At 49.1% G+C, this 18,860-nt stretch overlaps 3 protein-coding genes across 3 annotated transcripts; 2 read left to right on the plus strand and 1 right to left on the minus strand.

Moving 5' to 3' along the window:
- Nucleotides 1–4,623: 4,623 nt before the first annotated feature.
- LOC119110601 (protein FAM177A1) lies at nucleotides 4,624–9,137 on the plus strand. Its single transcript, XM_037234490.1, has 4 exons — nucleotides 4,624–4,786; nucleotides 7,497–7,583; nucleotides 8,059–8,211; nucleotides 8,875–9,137. The coding sequence occupies exons 1-4, from the start codon at nucleotides 4,751–4,753 to the stop codon at nucleotides 9,100–9,102; spliced, it is 504 nt and encodes a 167-aa protein (XP_037090385.1). The 5' UTR covers nucleotides 4,624–4,750; the 3' UTR covers nucleotides 9,103–9,137.
- Nucleotides 9,138–11,641: 2,504 nt separating this feature from the next.
- LOC119101776 (DNA-directed RNA polymerase III subunit RPC6-like) lies at nucleotides 11,642–14,258 on the minus strand. Its single transcript, XM_037225204.1, has 3 exons — nucleotides 14,250–14,258; nucleotides 12,067–12,243; nucleotides 11,642–11,729 (listed from the first exon to the last, which is right to left on the minus strand). The coding sequence occupies exons 1-3, from the start codon at nucleotides 14,256–14,258 to the stop codon at nucleotides 11,655–11,657; spliced, it is 261 nt and encodes an 86-aa protein (XP_037081099.1). The 3' UTR covers nucleotides 11,642–11,654.
- A 122-nt stretch (nucleotides 14,259–14,380) lies between these two features.
- Nucleotides 14,381–18,035, plus strand: LOC119112235 (uncharacterized). Its single transcript, XM_037236336.1, has 4 exons — nucleotides 14,381–14,711; nucleotides 15,801–15,964; nucleotides 16,902–17,144; nucleotides 17,843–18,035. Exons 1-4 carry the CDS (start codon nucleotides 14,556–14,558, stop codon nucleotides 17,979–17,981), a joined length of 702 nt encoding a protein of 233 aa, XP_037092231.1. The 5' UTR covers nucleotides 14,381–14,555; the 3' UTR covers nucleotides 17,982–18,035.
- The last annotated feature ends 825 nt before the right edge of the window (nucleotides 18,036–18,860 follow it).

Here is an 18,860-nt window from a genome sequence, read left to right on the forward strand (position 1 = left end):
ATCTCAATGTTGTCCGTGGCACAGCAAAGACAGTAAGAAAGGAAGTCGACATGGGTCACCTTTATATCATCACCGCAAAGTCTAGTTCGCTCCAGCCTTAACCGAAATAAAAAAAACGGCAACTGCTCAACACATTTTGGCCTCCTCTCATTACCCTCACAACAGTCAGCAACAACGTGGATCATCCAAAACTCATCGGCTCCGTCTGCTGTAACGCCCTTGATAAATCCCATTGTCAGCCGACTACCAAGCAGAGTGACTTGCAAATGAAAGCGGGACGCTTTGTTACTTATCCACGTTGACTGTTAAACCCTCATGAAAGACATCGATTACAACAAATAAGTAAGAACCATTTGTATGGATGCTGGAACGCACCAAGCTTCATCTGACACAATTTGGCGTCATATGCACACGTGCATGGTGACATTGACACTTGTAATCGCTTCACTTGACCCACGCCGCACGTACGTGTCACTCGCATAATTCTAGCATCGAGACCCGGTGCTGTCTGTGACGCTCTCAGCGCGGTACTAATGGTACCTTCTAGAGACCTTCACAACCACTAATGGTACCTCTCAGATGCATTCAGCAAGAGGTCACCCATTTTTGCGAAGTTGAACGGTGCGATCTCCATGATGATCTGTGCGAGCTGATCCAATATCATTTGGAGTACTGTAAAAGTGTTAAAATACCAGTTGTACAAATACTAGCTGCTCAATCAGATGCTGTGCTTCTGCAAAGATGCAATGTTATTACAATTTATTCACCCCACCCCCACCCCGGCACCTATTAGCCTCGGGCACACAGAGCACTCGGAATGTCAAAAAGCTGAAGAACACAGGTCGTAAACAGATCCAGATCTTGGCGAGCAGGTGCCACACTAAAATGATGTATTTTGACGGGGCAGAGAATGAATAAACCTGCTGACCAACTTGTGGGCCCACGTGCGCGCACCGTCACGCGTTTTTACGCCCGAAGTGCTAATCTGACGTTTTCGGGTGTTTTATGGAATGATGTCAGATCGTGACAGCCACGGTAGGTCCAGACGCGGCGCCGGCAGTACGGTTCAAACGAATGGACTGTTTGCTCATGATTAGTCTCTTTTGCATACGGGAAATTACGTTCGAACTTTATTTTGGGGTCAATTCGACGTCTAAGGTTTCGAAATTTACACGGGATGCAATTATCGTTTTATGACACATGCTGGCCGCCGGGGCATCAATTCTCTTCTCGCATGCACGTTTTATAAATTCGGTCGACGGTGCACTTAGCAGGTGAAATATCAAGGTACAATACATTTTGTAATGCCCCATTTAATGGATCTAAACCGCACGTTTCGCGAAATGAATGGATGCCAGCCCCGACATCGAGAAGTGCACGCTGTGCTTAATCCGTTCTTGCGGCACTAGCTGATGCAGGAGAACGCAGCTAGGGGGATAAGCTTCACCTCTGACTGGGACTTTTGATCTACTGTGCTCACTAAGCGTAGAACGGCAGTGGCCTAGGACAACTTTTGGGGGTGAAGACGTTACCCGCAGGCTAGAAACGAAAACTAATCGCAGACATAATTAAAAGCAACATATAACGCAGCTCGTGAGTATATCACAAAAACGGAGGTTGAGGCCAACCTACGACAGCGTCCTATGATGATAGTGGTTATCATTTTGGGGCCTAGTAATGACAACGATGCGTAGCTTAACCGTACAAAAGCACAACTACATCAGAAACGAAAAGTTGTGAATGTCATATTATAACATTATTTCGGAGTCAATATCCTAGCTGAAGCCGTTCTGTACCTGTACATATTGAAAGAACGTTAAAGGGGGCAGGTACCTGTCGACTTACGCAGTGCAAGGTCATCGAATCAATAAAATAATCTTTTAATAAAATCACGGATGTACGAATCACGATCACGAGAGCAAAATGTGTGACATTCGGGAATGCTCTGCAGCACTGTGAACCCAAGCAGGCCAGCCAATATGGCCTGCTGGAGTAGACCACATCAAGAGAAAGCACACTTACCTGGTCATAGGGATGCTTCAGGAGAATTTCGGAGCACTTGTCTGCGCAGCGTTCGAACTCCCTTCGCCGGAAGCAGCTGATGGCTTCAAACAATGGGTCCATGTCGCACTACGATCAGACGCGCCCTGAACGCTGGGTTCGGTGGTCAGCTGTAAAGATTTCGGTCTATATGACAGTGGTTCAAAACGGGATCATCAGCGTGCAGGGATCTATTACACTCGTTTTATCATTTGTTGTTGACCGTGTGGGTCGATGGGAACCGAATGTTGCACCACGCCTGCTTGACACTGTCGTCGCACATGACGTTTGGTGTACCTAGTTTACAAAGGAATTCGTTATAAAGTATAATTTTGTTCGGCCGTAAGCTTTGCTGCTAACTGAACATTCACCATGAAAGGTGACACTCCTTATACGACTCCAGTGGTATTTAATTTCAGCTTGCCTGTCCATCTATCATTTACCAGTAGAAAGGCGGAAGTTTCACGGAAAGGTCTTCACGGTGGCTCTCTCAGTTCAAAAATCCACCAAACCTGGACCAGTCCAGACCAGGACATTTAATCACTTCCTGCCAGGGCACATTCTGTCCGCCCCCATTCCTTTGGGCCCGTCGCTCCTATAGCGTTCGCAGCGGTGCCACGGAATTTTGAGGTTTTTACGAAATTATTTTTCACTTTTTAACATTTTTAATTAATTTTTACGAAATTAGTGCACACGTATTGAGTTAAAACATTGCAAACAATTCGGAACGCCTCCCCTCCCATGCATTGGAAGCTCGTCATGAAGCGGGAAGGCCAAATCATGTCTGGTAGCATTACCCGCCCTCCAATACACTAACCCTGTTAATAAAGGTCAGTTGTCGCCAGAAGCAAATTCCAATATGCAGACCAATTAACCATATTTAAATTGCTACGACTTCAGCTTTATGAGAGCTTCGATGTATTTCAGTCAGCCACATCAAAGAGGCTCTTTTTTACTCCTTTGGTTTCATACAGGCAACCAGTTAATTGTCTACAGCCACAAGTTACGCCTCCGGGTGTTCGGGCAATGCCGACAGCAATCAGTGCTGGATCGGCCTTCTGTTTGGGTTCACGCTCTTCCTGAACACAAGGGAGTATTGTTTGTGCGTCTGTCTTAAGTGTGATCCCAAACGTCCACATCAAATCGTGTGCCCTCGTGTTCCGTCCACTATGCTCCGAGCAATCACGCAAAGGGATGCAAAGACACTCCAAGCCTAGAAATGCGAAGTCCATTGATATATTTATTTTCTAATCGTCGATGATAATGACCAACGACTTCATTGTAGTTCACATTGCAAGCTGGCTGTCGTTATTTCTGAGATTTTCGTCCTGACCAGTGAGGGCGATCCCTCTCCCGTTTGAGAAAAGGAGGGGAGGGGGGGGGGGGGTACGCCCCTCCCCTTCGGCGATATCCATAGCGTTATGTATGGAACGTAGATGTAGTCGCCTCCCAGAAAGCTGAGGAAACAATGCCAATCTCGAAGTACATGCTCTCCATGTATCGTCATTGGGTTAATATTTAGCATTGCGAAGAGATGGGGGACATTGCACTGAGCCCTTTCTCTTTGTTGCCACTCCCATGGTATAGAGACTTGCGAGTGATGTACACAGTAAGGCGGTAGAAGGACCCTTTGTGTACAAGTCGGTCTAATTAAAAAACAGCAATAAAACAATATCACAGGCAGAAGAGTGGAAAAAACGGGGAGAACAGGACTTAACAAGATGCTTCATGGTTAAGACTCTGCACGCCGAAAAAGCGAAACGAAGATGAGTTTACGAAGAAACAATGCAAAGGAATGTAATGCGTGCAGTCGCGTATACCTTAAAACTGATGCAAATGTATTATTCACGCACTACACAAAGTGCAATACGAAAAAATATGTGCAAAATCTAACTTCGGTGCGAAAAAAAACGTGACACGAAGCAAAGCATATGACAAGAAGCGTGATTCAAAAGGTTACGCAGGCTTACGAACACAACATTTCGTGTCTGATAATTTGCGATGCGAGCTTAGGTACGCCGAACGACGACGTGACAAACGACGCATGAGCTCTGCGTGCGAAGGAATGCGTTGCGAGTGAATGACAAAAAAATGCGATACACGGTTTTGTCTGGTCACGGAGAAGGCGGCATGCAACCTATCGGAATCAACACCGTATGTGACAGCAGATACAAACGTCTCGCTATTGATGCCTGGCTCACCGGTCACAGATTTGTCCCCCGGCACTCGCCCGCACGCCCAACTCCATCCACTTTTCTACCAAGTAAATAATGAACAATTCGCACCAAAACACCCAGAAATGTATCGCTATGGTAAGGTCTGTTGTGATGTTCCGATCAGTTACCATAGTTACCATCCAGAAGTTTTGTTGTGCATTTCTTTGGAATGCACAACTTAGCATGAAAGTGGTATGATTAGCATGTTGGGCTAAAAAATACATAAATTCTAGAATTCAATCTTAGACCTGAATTATAGGCTACTCTGTCCGATGTTGACTTAAATAACAGAAAAGTTAGCCGTTTTGAATACTAAGTTCAAAGTTACCCACCATGTTTGCCTCAAAGTCCAGCACAGCGCAACAATAGCTAGCAAAACACGAGTTACCATATGATTTAATTGTGGCGTATAACAGCAAAAGCGCGAGTGGGAAAGCATCTGTATTGCGTCTGGACTAATCTGATATCATCTGGGTAGAAGCTACATTTCAAGAATGGCCACAGATCCGGAAGATGTGGATTTGGAGATGGTGCGTTGTACCCGTGTATCTACGATCTTAAATATTCGATCCAATCTTAAAGGAGCGTGTACCTCAACTATCGATTAATCAAGCAAAGGCTTCGTGCTTAATTCTTATTTCAGTGATAGCTGTGTTATTGTAATTGTTTTTGGCATAGAGAATGGTGAAATTGCTGCCTAGGCCAGATTTTCTAAATGAGCTTATCCTTGAGATTCATTGTTAAATTTTAGGTAGGTTTTTCGTGCATGGAAAATTTGTTCAGCTTGTATGTGCTACACATAATTTCAAATTTTTTGAAGTATTTAACAGATACTTTCATGCATATATCACAGTGCAGTTGGTGACAATGTAGTTGGTTAAATGGTGACAAAAGGTGTTCAAGTGTCCTCAAACATGCTCAAAGCATATTTGAGGTGAAAGCTGGCCTGTTCTTTAGACTAAAAAAATGTTTAATATGTCTAAACAAGTATGGCATAGCAACAGCATTCTGTCAATGAGGTTAGTGCATACTGTGAACTTGAGTCTTGAGTTGGGCGCATGGTTGTGAATAATTACAGAGCATAGTAAGCCAATGTTTCAATGAATGATGATGTCATAAAGTAATTACATCTCAAAATACCATCTTCTAAAATTTTCAGTAGCAATTGTTTCAAAATTCAGCATCAATTGGCTTTGCCTTAGATTGTTGCATGCATGCTCCAGGTTCAGCTCATCAATATGATAGTATTCAGAGAGCAGGATAGATTTTTTGCAGGCTGGCTTAGGTCTAGCAATGAAAAAGGCCATTCACATTGAATAATACTTGTTTGTTTGCATTTCATAATTCTCAGTTTTTAATACTATTTTTGTCAATTCTGAGCCAGGCTGTAATCAAAACCTTACATTGAGCATGTCTGGAGTAGCAGTAACATTCTGGTATTAATTTCATCACACCCACAGCATGAATTCCAGAGCTGCAAGTTCATTGCATGACACTGCCAATTCCCAACCAAACTGAGCCAGTTTTTCAAAGAATTGTCATATTTGTCAGGTAATTTTAGCAAAGAATATCCCCACACCCTATAAAATCAGGCAATAATTTAGAAATTCAGGGCAATTTGACCTGACCTATGTTTGGTTCATGCATGCTTCAGGCTAAGCACACTGATCCCAAGAAAGGTTTAGCATAGTGGATGTTTTTCCAGACTGGATTCTTCACATATAATTCAGATGAAACATCTCTGCAACTCGGCTGATGTTAAAGGGCCAGATACTTTGCCCCTCCATTGCGGGTGTATGGGCTCATATGCTAGAATCACCCAAGAGTATGAGCCTCGGGCAGCAATATAAAAGGGGCATACTAAATTTGAATCATTTTTTAAAAAAGTGTGAGTGGAACATATATTTTCTGATCAGGTTGTGACTATTTTGATAATTGTCTCTGAGATAAGCAATGGCTAGTGAGGTTGCTGATTCCTGTCATCCATTCAAATAAGTTAGGAAGGAAGAATAGTTCAGTGAATAGACTGGTAGGTATGTACAAAGTCACACTGAGTAGTTTGGCATCCACCAATAAGTTTGTTTAAATGATAAAATCATCATCTCTATTTGCTTTCCTAAGAGCTGTGGGTTTTTTATCCATATTCAAGCCTGGTTAGATAAGTAGCACTTTGTTTTGGCTGTCAGTTGACAGTAGATGTTGGCGCACCAGAGAATGTTGATTATTGTCATAACCAAGTCTGTTAATCTTTATGATTGCACTTTAGTTTTTCCACTTCACTTGAATACTGTAACTGAGGCCTATCAGCACTGTTGAAAAATATTAACTTGTGCTGTTTTGTTGACTTCTGGGTGGACCTCTGTAGCATGTTGTGGAGCCTCTGAAAATATTAGGTAAGTAAGGGACATGATTTGGACTTGTTTCTTTCCATCAAATGCTACAGGGTAAACATGAAATGCTGCTTGGAGTTCAGGGAGGGATAATGGCACATTACCCCATCCTAATCTGCAGCTTTTTCAAGGGGATTGGTTTCTCAGTTTCAATTTAAGTACTGCATGGTGATAAATTCAAATATTATGCAAAGTTATCATTATGTGATGCTGATTCTATGATGGGTGATAACATAACACTAAGTAACTATGAGCACTCCACCAGGATGCACACATGATGAAAATGGAGTTTAAGTTGTAAGTGAGTGGGCAATGCAATAGCAGTTTAACACAGTGAAGTTTAAACAAATATATTGCAATGGGATATGTGAATCTAAGCAAAACTAAGTTAAATAATGTTAAAAAATGAATAAACATAATTTGTCATCAGAAAGGACAGCTTGTGATGTAATGTCTTGATGTCTATAATGATGTGGCAAAAGCACAGCTTAAATGAACATTTCCACAATATTACCATTTATTGTGTACTATGAAGGTAGTGCAAGGAAAATAAAATCAACTAGAAAATGAATCATTAAATGATATGTGTGGTCAATGTAACATGAAGTAACTGGGATTGCATTATTACATAATTGTTCTATATTTGGCATCAACAGTGAGTTTTACCACGCGGAAGCTATCACCATTATGGCGTTCATTGTCCATTTACTGGGGACATTGGAAGTTACCTTTGTCTTTGGGGGATCATAGGTGCATCATTTTGAAGATCGGCAATAACTGTTGTCATTGTGTGCTGTAAAATGGTCTGATAATGGTCACATAAATACCAATTAACTCCATGCTCTTCCAGTCAATTGGGCCTCAGGGAGCTGGTGATGCAAGTAATCAGCAGGAGGAGCCTTCAAGCCCATCAGCTGTGCCTACTGTGTCTGAAAAGGTAAACATATTTACTGGTGTCTTGTTTCACCTCACATGTCATATTTCACATGATTGCCAATAACATTGAACCTTAACTATAGTTTTGTCTCATACAAGGTATGCATTAACAGGCATTTGGGGGAGGTCTGAGTGTCAGAACATGCATGCAACAGTAGGCTGCTGGCCCTCAGTCCTAATGCTCTTTCCAAAAAGCTTAGTCTTGCCAGCCTTGTGCCATTGATTAGCAATATTTCACCACTGTCGTTTTTATATGTAACCTGAACTGTCTATGCCAGAACTAGCAACAATACAATCTACCCTTTCAATGTTTATTACATCTTTTCATGGTGCTCTTGTTCCATGAAATATGAAAACTTATAGGCATGGTGGCTGAGCATTTGGGAGCATGAATAGAAATGCTGGCACGTCTTTGACCGGCCTTCCGCCCCAGACTGCAGCACGCGATCAGCCAGTCCCCTGGCTCCCGTTCTCAGGTGCCCACCGACCGCGTGGACGGCAAGAAGGCGCGCGTGCCGCGGCGCGTACTTCACTTCAGCGACGGCACGATGGAGGAGTACAGCACCGACGAGGAGGACGAGCCGGACAAGCCACCGGACACGCTGACGCAGCTGCGCGCGGCGGACACGGTACGACCGCCGCCGCGCAGCGGCGGACGGCTCAAGGCTGTGCTGCGGCGGCGACGGAGCGCCGGCGCGCGGGCATGCTGGGTGTTTGTGATGCGTGAACGGCTAGCGGGCTGCACAGTCAGGCGACGGCTGATGTCTGGCGGTGGTTGGGGCAGAACCTTGCGTCGTTTTGGTAGGTGAAGTTTGTCGGCAGTTTCAAAGCTTATTCACATTTGGCGCATCAGAATGGTTTATCTGCGCCGCTCATATAAGCGTTTTGACGCCAGCTCAGGCGGCGGAGATGACAGCTTTGCGATGTTGTTCTCTGCAGGGGCAAGTGATCTCGAAGGACGTGCAGGGGTGTGGGGTGCTACGTTCTGACAAAACATGCTAGTTCATACTGATTTTTTAGCATAATCTGCAGGCTTTAAGGCCTAACCTCGCACATGCGCCATGAGCGTGTTATCAGTTTCCTCGTGGTGCGTGATGTTCTTCAGCCTTGCTAACTGAACGTTTTGACCGTTAATGTACGTAATCCAACTGCACTGCAAAGTATCGCATTACGCAGCTAAGGCTCATGTCGTATCCGGCAGAAGTTCCTTTCCACTCGATCTCGTGCATTCACGCGAAAGCCCCTCCCTTCTGCCGGTGACGCCCACACCCCGCGCCCCGCCCGTCCGCCAGAAGTCGATGGGCTGGATGCCGTGGGCCTGGTACTGGTTCCGGTTCGCCGGCTACAGCACACTGAGCGGCGTGGACAGCGTGGGCGAGCGGTTGGCGTACATGCTCGGCATCACGTCGCCCAAGTACCAGTACGAGCTGGACGAGTACTACGAGATGAAGAGGAAGGTCAGCGACGCCCTAGCCAGCCGTTGGCGTGGCTCTTTGGCTATCTGGGGTTGTATAGGATGAAGTCATGTCGCGTTCTTTGGTTTGCGTTAAAAGGAGTGCTCCTACACAAAGCTAGCAGGCCAGTCTTGCCAGTTGTGTTATAATGCATTGTTGTTTTTTTCTGCTGACGGTGCCCTTAATTGTCTCATCTTCCCGGTTCCGTCACGTTTTCGCAGCAGCAAGGGGGGGGGGCCGCTCGCCGATCCGATACCCATTTAGGTACAGTAGTAAATCGAGAAGCGGGCGGTGTCCTTATACGTGATCCACAAGTTGGCCATTGGACATTTTCCCCTGCGGCCGGTCAGGACGCCGGTTCAAGCGATGCCAAAGTGTGTACTTGTCACGTCTAAGTAGCCTTGCGCATGCGCACGGAACAAAGCTGATGCAGCTTAAAGAAAGCCATCCCTTGCTTCAAATGGGTAATGCGAGGTTATTTTGGGTCGTTTCTTGGCCTCTTATCGCCTTGATATCGTATGGTCTTGCAATTGCAATGCTCATGTATAATGGTATTAACACATTTCGAAATACCTACGAGCACTAATTTTGATGGTTCTGAGGGCTTAAACTGACGTGCCCTTCCTGTTCAATGATCTTTTAAAGAAAAAAGTGAGCAGCCGCAGCGGCCCAGTACCTCAGGCATTTTCCTTCATGACAAAAAATGCAACCAAATTTCAAAGGTGTACTCTGATGCGAACTTAGCTTAAAAGAAACTGAATACGAAACCAAAGTTCCTCAAATAAAACGGAGAGCTTGACGTTTTTGCTCAGTTCTGGCAAGCGTTAAGAAACTGGCAGTTCCAGATCTGATGACGTCACGACCCAGTAAGTGTTTGCATGTTATTTAGGTCGATGCGATGGTGCGCCAATGGTGTAACGGTTAGCGGTGATAACGCTGCGCGTCTGGGAAACTAGAGATACAGAGTTCGATTCTCTGCGGTCTCGATTTCTGCAAGGACGAGAGACAGATGACGTCACATAGCCTCAGCCGGAGTGCGGCGTAAAGCCCCAATGACTGAATATATGTCTTGGATTGACTTGTTTTGTTTTGTCATCAGTGATGTTGCGTGTGACAGACCGTGCAGCGACGGATCATTGTCACAGGTCTCTAACGACGTGATCATTCCGCCGCCAGGAGGAAGAGGGAGCAGCACCAGCGCGACCTCGAGTCCGCCGGCTGGACACCCGGCTCGGCGCGGACCAACTCGGTGTCCAATCAGGCGGCGTACGTGGTCCCCGCCGGCCAGTCAGAGCCGCCCACATCGCCGCCGGGCCAATCGGGCGCCGCCGCGGCACTGGCATCCGACCAGCCGCCGGCGGACGCGGGCGTGGTTTCGGGACAGCCTGTGGCTTCCGAGACGCGGCCCTGAGCCGCCGTCGCTGCTGACACCGAGTTGCTGCCTTGTGAAGAGCACCTGTTGCGGGGTGACGCGCTTCTAGTCACCGATTTGCTTTCTGACAAGTCGCTGGCCTCGCGCGTGATGAGAGGTTTTCACGTCGACTGCCTTATGCCGTTGCAGTCACTGTGTGCGTTTGCAGTTTCTGATTCTCGTCATACGCACATGGCAGGGCGACAAAGGGCCCTACTGTGGCGGAGTCCCTCGGCTTGGTAGAAGGTACTGCGATTAGTGAAACTAGGGTAAACCAAAGGCTGGCGAGGTTCGAACTGGGAGGAGAACTGGATGCCGTTGCTGGACTACGGCGACATCAATGTATCAAGGCTAGTCCCCAAGTTGTTTGTGGCGGGCTATGATTACGCTGTTTGCCGCTCTTGTGGTGTAAACAGGCACTGAACAGCTTCGTGTCTGTTGCATGCTCTGCACAGAGTAGAATACAAGCTTGGGGTTTGGCCTGGCGGACTAGGAATAAGAGAAAATGGGTGTCATTTAGAAATTTAACGTGAAATTATGTCGAAAAGTACGCATGTGAAGTACCTGAAAACCGTATGACTGCACGGCTTATATTTGGTGTTAAGGATTGTCTGAAAGTAGTCTCATTAGCGAGGAACCAACGTACTTAAGCCCAAAGTCTCTTAAGAGAGGAATGAAATAGTTCTTTAGCATATCCCCCCCCCCCCCCCATCATGACTATGAAGACAGATACCGTGTTGTGGTTCGCATGGCGAAGGTGGTTCGAGCCTGGTCCCATTATCAGATAGTGGCACGACTTTATTGAAATCCAGTACTATTGTATCTAACTACCATTAGCGTCTTAGCGCGGCTATGCATTTTCTGCGGCGCTATGCGTGTTGCTTCTGGAGTTCCAAGCTTGAATCCAAATAGCGTTACATTATATTCGTTTCACGATCTGATTATGTTATGCTATGTATATTTATGCGGCGATGGATAGTGTGATCAAGATTCCAATGGCACGTGGTGGCTGCATGCAATATGCTAATAAAGCGTGACTGGCTTGTCCATTGTCCGTTGTTGACTGAAACTGGCTGAAACGCTTCTGGCAATGCTGTCGAGCAGTTACAACGCATAGTTTGATAAACGGGGGCGTACCCAGCACGACGAAAAAACCGCCTGGAGGGCAATGGAGTCGCAGAACAAACCAGGTTCTCATAACGTGGCTTTATTCCAGCCATTCTTTCAGGTACATGCAGAGTTGTGGTGTCACTGACCCGACGTCTGAACACTGGTCGATGACCTGGAAAGATAAACACTGGGTAACCGCGCCGTCTGCAACCAAAGCAAAACATCTGAGAGAAAGCTCCGTAGGTTGATTAACCAGGACTGAGATGATAGTAACACTACGAACGTGGCATGTCGTGGGCATCACCCATACACAAAAACGCTTCATATCCTTGATAATGATTTGGGCTTTGGTGCGCACCGACTGCAATGGTTATACGACGCCCATGCTTGATATCCTTCGTGTTGCGGGTACACCGCTGGGAGCAAGGATAGAGAGCGCGCCGGGATGGTCCGCCGCCACACAAATACACTTCATTCACGCGGCCCCCCACTGCAGCGGCGCCTCTCACCGGACATATACCGCAGGGGGTTTTGATGAGGCCGACAGGTGGCAGCAGCGTCTGCGTGGCGCGGTACAGCTTGAGCTGGTCCTCCGAGCCGCTGCCTGCCTGCAGCCGCCGCTCCACCTTCCCATCGTAGATGAGCGTGTCGAGGATCTTCTCGATGTCTGGCACGGATAAGCTCACCTGCGCGGCGCAGGAGTGGCTGGGGTCAGGGGTATTGCCGCAGTGGGGGGGGGGGGGGGGGGAAGGCAGAGGGAAGGGCTGACCCTCCCCTCTCTGTCGGCAGGCAAGGGGGCAAGAGTATGTTTTGCCCCCCCCCCGACCAAAAATGGAGAGGCCCCTTTTTCGTAGCTTGAGGCATTGCAGATGCATGAAGCGTATCAAAATTCAGACCAGAGGCCTTTCATAACTGAGCTAGAGTAATAAATCGGGCCCATAAGACCTTTTGCTACATCAAAAACCCCATTCCTTGGGTACTGAAAACGGTCTTCAAGGTCACCTTTATCAATAAGAAAGCCAATGCTCTGGATCACGATGTCCGATGTTGCCTTGCAGAGGTCACTTTCCTGGCTCGGGAGGCGCCCGTTACAAACTGTAAGGCACTTCAGGTTTAGGACGCAACTTCTTCATTCAGGGGGCCCAATGTCTGGAACAGGAGGCCCCTTTCATGTGCCAGATGGCCGCGGTTCCGGATAAGGATTGGGGTAGCGAGGCCCTTTGGCTCGGGTTGAAGACCCTTTAGTGAAACGTAAGCAACCTAGTCTAGATTAGGAGGCCCCTTTCTTGAACAGGAGGCTCTGTTTTAGGTTAAAGATGCTCTTCGCTAGATATTCGGAAGGCCCCCATTCCACAACTTTTATTTGGCGGTATTTATTTACCGGGACATGTTATATGCTACGGTTTGATAAGGGGTAAATGTTTTCGGTGCCCCTCCTCCCTGAATACGACATCGCATAGGGGGCTCCCTGTGAGGAGGCCCCATTTTGTCCAGGAGGCCCTCTGGAAAATTCTGCCCTCCCCCCTACTCAAAATCCGTAGCACCGCCCCTGGCTGGGGTTCATCAGGAGGGGGGGGGGGGGGCACAGCGGTTCCGTTATACGACCACGAGGGATGTTCAGTGTCCTTTGCTTGAGGCCTCCATGTGTAATGCATGAGCAGGGCACAACAGAATTCGGACACTCGACAAGCGGGCTTCGCTGGAAATAGATGGCATCATTCCCACAAGAGTATAAACAGGCACTTTGCAGCATGCAGCGAGGTATGCTGTTCGTCTACGATGGCAGTTCATGGTAGTTCGTAAGTTCGCTGCCGTTGGTTTCATGATAAATATTTTGTAGAGTACCAACCGAAGGCTTATTCGTTATATGATTGCAAATGTAGAAAGCAAACGAGCTATTTGTTATAATAGTTAAAATAGCCAACAAGCGTCAAACAAGAAGCGTCTTGTTCGGCCGGAAATTAGGTATCGTGAAAACCAATGGAGCCTGTATGTCGACCGCTTTCGAGCAAATAAACGCAAATGTTTGGGTAATTATTGGTCCCATTGTTGTCCGACTCGGTGCATTTACTTGGAGGCCCCAGTGAAAGAGCCATGACGTGTCTGGACCTCATATCCACCTCATATCCACTACATAACATATTTTCGCCGAGGGGTGAAAGCGGACAATTTGCTTATCAAGTAATAGCATCACGTGCACGGCTAACAATGCTTAGACACCACATCGACGAAACAAGGCCGGTCCTATTCCAGTTGCAGACAATTCGAAGCAGCAGCGATGGCTTCGCTTTCGGCGTCGACACGGCCATTACCAATCTTAGAGAAAGAAAGACCGAAGAACCACTCTGTTGGAGGGCAGGATCCCTGGCTGTTTCGTTTTCGACACGTCGGTTTTAAATGTTGCTTAATCTTGCATGCAAAATGGACCGGCTGCATCAATCAATGCATCGCATCGCATGAAACATCAATTGTTGCCGGCGGAGCATCAACTATAAACAATAATCATGTTCACCAAAGTTGGTGGATTTCCCCAATGATGAACACCTCCGCTGATTACCCGGCACAGGCCGCCGCTGTTTTAGCAGCCATCGTGTCGCTGCACGTTAAAAATCATGCTCATCACAAAGTGCGGCACGTACGGCCGATAGCAAACAACGATGTCAGAGTATGCACAATACATGCCTATTCATACGTTCGACATATCCACTGTATGTGAGATCTTCGGATCAGAAGAGGCGAGTTCGTGCAAACCGCATGGACCGTAAAAAATCAGCCCCAACAACACAGCTTTCACGAGGGCGTTGTGAGACTGGTTGTGAGGAACTAGGGGCAGGCGGGGAAGCAAGGCCGCTGTGCGCAGTTCCCCACGAGATTAACTTAGCTATAGCGTTGTTTTCGTGACGGAAAGGCGCAGCATGTGAACACACCTTAATCCTTCGTTATTCCGCTAATCTGCATCAGATCTGCGCGTTCAGCAAGTTTTCTGTGTCGAAAGCAGATGTGGTGTCCTCAGATGTCGTACTTTCTCTTATTTTCACTGTACTCCGCAAACTTAGTGGCAGGTAATATGAAAGAAGCTGGCATTCATGAAAATGAAGATAAAACTCACGTAATTCAATTCCATTCAAACCCGGATGCATACCTGGGATGGCGGGTAAGTTGGCAAAGACAAGTGACGCATCACTTATGACTAAAAGGAAACACGTCTCCATCCCAGGACGGCGCTGCCTGCTCATAATGCAGAACATGGGGCATTTAGGTGCATCATTTGAATGCGTCGCTACAGCCGTCACATTAGATTTGCATCTTTGCATGGGACGCGTCACCATCACACATAACCTCCCCGGTGACACCTCTCCTACATGCAGCCATAGGGCATATGTCTAACGGCCCCCTTCCCCTTTGATGGTACCGCCGCTGTCGGTAGGCTTTTATGCGTCATATGCACAGTGAATAAAAAGGGTTTGCAAAGACACCGTTCGTGGGATTATTTTGCAGCACAAAACTGTCGAAAGAAAAACACAATTTTAACAGGCTGTTAATGCCCAACATGAAGGCCGCAACGGATCACATAAAGTCAGCATCTTCATCTCTAGCGGGATCTCAATCTGCACTTCGTCATCGATAGGGCATAAACCACGGTGTTGGGAACTGCCAATTACTTTGAATGATAAATGTGTCATCGATGCAACATGTTACAACACTGCTTCTGCCTCCAACCGTGCGCACTTCAATAACATGTGTTCACTTCTTCTCGCAAGCAAAAGTTTTCTCCCCCCCCCCTTATATCTGGTTCGTCAGCCAGTAGGTAACGTGCGTGGTACCAGACGCTGAAAATCGATGACAATTCCCAGCAGCGCTGCACTGCGTGAATCTTTCCTCGGGTGAAACAAACATTTTTCTTTCATGCACAAACAAAGCGCTTAATAACGAACCCCACGGTTTTGCTACTCCCAGTCATAAAAGTCCTCGCCTAGCAGGAGCGCAACCACTTCGATATCATTGAACGCACATCCAACAGCTTGACACAAATTCTGCTCCAGTCGGTGTTCAGAATAAAAGCATGGCGCAATGCCACCTGAAGGCAAAGTACCAAATGCTGCCCGTGGTTCAGATGCAATGAACCACCAACAATTCCATCCTGCAAAACAGTGACGCTGCCATACGTGTCCATTGCATTTCTTCTCGGAATTTAGATTAGAGGGAAATGATACGATCAGCGGAACCCTTGCTGATGCTGCAGACATATGACGACGACTCGATCTGGTTCACCCTGAACTGCATGAAGCTGAGCGCCGAGAAATACTGCGGCTTCGGTCTCACCAAACCGGGCCTTTCCGCCGGCAAGACGAAGAACATGTTCAACTCGGACATCTACACGGCCCACGGCGACACAGTCGACGACAGGTGCGGCGAAACTAACGGCCGCAGACGCAGCGGCGGGCTGGACCAATGCGGCAGATCGGTGTGTCGAGGGCAGATGTAACGGTGTTTGCATTGCAGTCCCGGTCGCCATCGGGTGAGGGCGGCAGATGCATGTGTTTGCTTCACCGTATGTTTACGTGCTATTCAGAACTTTTGTTTTTCAATGCTGTGAATGGATCATTCATCACGTCAGCACCCAAAAATACAAATCTGAAGACATGTAGAAATATCTTCACTCGATCACTCACGTTTCAAGAACCGCAATATTTGGCATCTATCGGCTATCAAAGTTGGCGTATCAGCCCAAAAAGCCCGTTGCCACCCATAACGTCAATGCGTAGGCAGACAGCCGCAAAAATTGCCTGATGACAAGCGCTGAGCACCGTCCGCTCCACTGGGCCGACTGCGCCACAGCAACCCGCGCCGACAGGTTCGGCGACTCCATCACCAACAAGCGCTGAGCATCGTCCGCCCCACTGGCCGACTGGGCCATCCCAACCCGCGCCGACAGGTTCGGCGACTCCATCACCAACAAGCGCTGAGCATCGCCCGCTCCACTGGGCCGACTGCGCCACCGCAACCCGCGCCGACAGGTTCGGCGACTCCATCACCAACAAGCGCTGAGCATCGCCCGCCCCACTGGCCGACTGGGCCATCCCAACCCGCGCCGACAGGTTCGGCGACTCCATCACCAACAAGCGCTGAGCATCGCCCGCCCCACTGGCCGACTGGGCCATCCCAACCCGCGCCGACAGGTTCGGCGACTCCATCACCAACAAGCGCTGAGCACCGTCCGCTCCACTGGGCCGACTGCGCCACCGCAACCCGCGCCGGCAGGTTCGGCGACTCCATCACCAACAAGCGCTGAGCACCGTCCGCTCCACTGGGCCGACTGCGCCACCGCAACCCGCGCCGGCAGGTTCGGCGACTCCATCACCAACAAGCCGCGGAAGGACAGCAAGACGAGCATCGTCTGCGACCACTGCGGCCTGCACGACGACGGCGAGATCCACGCCACCTTCTACCGCAACCTGACCACGGGCGACGAGCAGGACGTCGCTATCACCAACCAGACGTACCGCATCATCTGGGCCATCGGGCCGCTCAAGGACGGCGACATCGACTATCACACCCTGCGGCCGCAGAAGGACTACCAGTACCGGTGAGCGGACGCACGGCTCGTGGTGAGGTCAGACTGGGCTGCGACCACGGAAGGACTACCAGTACCGGTGAGCGGACGCACGGCTCGTGGTGAGGTCAGGCTGGGCTGCGACCACGGAAGGACTACCAGTACCGGTGAGCGGACGCACGGCTCGTGGTGAGGTCAGGCTGGGCTGCGACCACGGAAGGACTACCAGTACCGGTGAGCGGACGCACGGCGCGTGGTGACGTCAAGCTGGGGTGCGGCGGTGCTGTTTCGGGACACCTCTTCGTTTACGAATGCTGTGCTGAGTGCACGACGATCAGTGAAAATGCTGAGCCGACTGACAGACTTGGCATTTTCACTGATCTCCGATACGGATAAAAGTGAAGACAAGTCACGAATTCAAAACCCCGCGCAGCATCCATGCGACTGAAGTCCACCACTGGTGATAACGGTGATGGGACGCATAAAATCCGCCTGCCGGCTTCCTAGACACACAATTTTGGATTGCTTCTTTGGATAGCAATGTTGCAGGGCGCATGAGTCCAGAACATCGCGTTCCGAGTGTACAGTCAGGCATGAGAACGGCACAGTAGAACGCAACATCTGTCGAAACAGCCGGCGTCATCAGCCAACGCGTGAACGAGTGTCTTGGTTCCGAACAGCTCGCGACCCACTTCATGCACATCGCCTGACTGCCGCCGGCCTCATTCCAGATACGCCAACTTCCTGGAGCCGGACCTGACCGTGGTGCCCGAGTTCAAAGACAACATCAAATCGGAGGCAGCGCGCACCGTGCAAACCGTGCTCGTGGCGGCCCTGGCCGGGGCTCTGCTCACGCTCGCGCTGCTCTAACGGCGGGTGCGCGAGCCTCGCCGCCCGGCGGGGAGGCTGCCGGCGGGAAGCGCGGGCGGGAGGCTGCCGGCGGGAGGTGCGGGCGGGAGGCTGCCGGCGGGAGGCGCGGGGCGGGAGGCGCGGCGGGAGGCTGCCGGCGGGAGGCCACAGCGCATGTGGCGGCGGGGCCTGAGAGCAAGGAGGGCCGGGCATCGCGGCACGACAGGCCGACAGTGTGCCCTTCAATTGAAACCCCACGACAGAATACGGGGAGAGCTGCGTTGGAAGGGTAGGGGCGGCTGTTTATGTTGTGGTGGCCGACGCGGGCTGGCTGGTTGCCCCCCCCCCCCCCCCCCTCCTTCTCAGCGTGCATACAAGCAGCTTTGGCGTGACTGTGCCTCCAACCGGGAGGATCTGTCGCTGCCAGCACAGGCACGGCAGACGCGCACATAGCACGGCTTGTCAGCGGCTGCCGGCATGCACGGACTGAAACGTGGCATGTGCCCAATTCATGACTGTAGGCTCATATATGGAAGACAGGAATCTAAATACAGTGGACGGGTTTCAACACCAATTCTTCTCGTACCACTTTAACAGTTAATTAATCGCTTTAGTGGCGAGCAATATAGAGTATCCATGAGCTGAAATGGCTAGCCTCGCCATGGAGCTTCAACCTACATATCCCAAAACAAGAGAACGAAACAGTTCAAAACTGACAGTAGCGGGATCGAAATCCGACATGATGAGCTTTTCCGGACACTGAACATGTTACAAGTGGCCTGAAAGCGCAAAGAAGATTTTCCGCGAGCGACCAAAAAGGTGGCACAAAAGGGAGCGTTAACGACAAGCTTGTGACACGATGGACCCTTTCACCACCTCCGTGATCATTCCTGTTTCTGT

This window comes from Pollicipes pollicipes, unplaced genomic scaffold (assembly GCF_011947565.3).
Source record: "Pollicipes pollicipes isolate AB1234 unplaced genomic scaffold, Ppol_2.1 Scaffold_2555;HRSCAF=2994_pilon_pilon_pilon, whole genome shotgun sequence".
In the NCBI taxonomy this organism is placed as follows: Eukaryota; Metazoa; Arthropoda; class Thecostraca; order Pollicipedomorpha; family Pollicipedidae; genus Pollicipes; species Pollicipes pollicipes.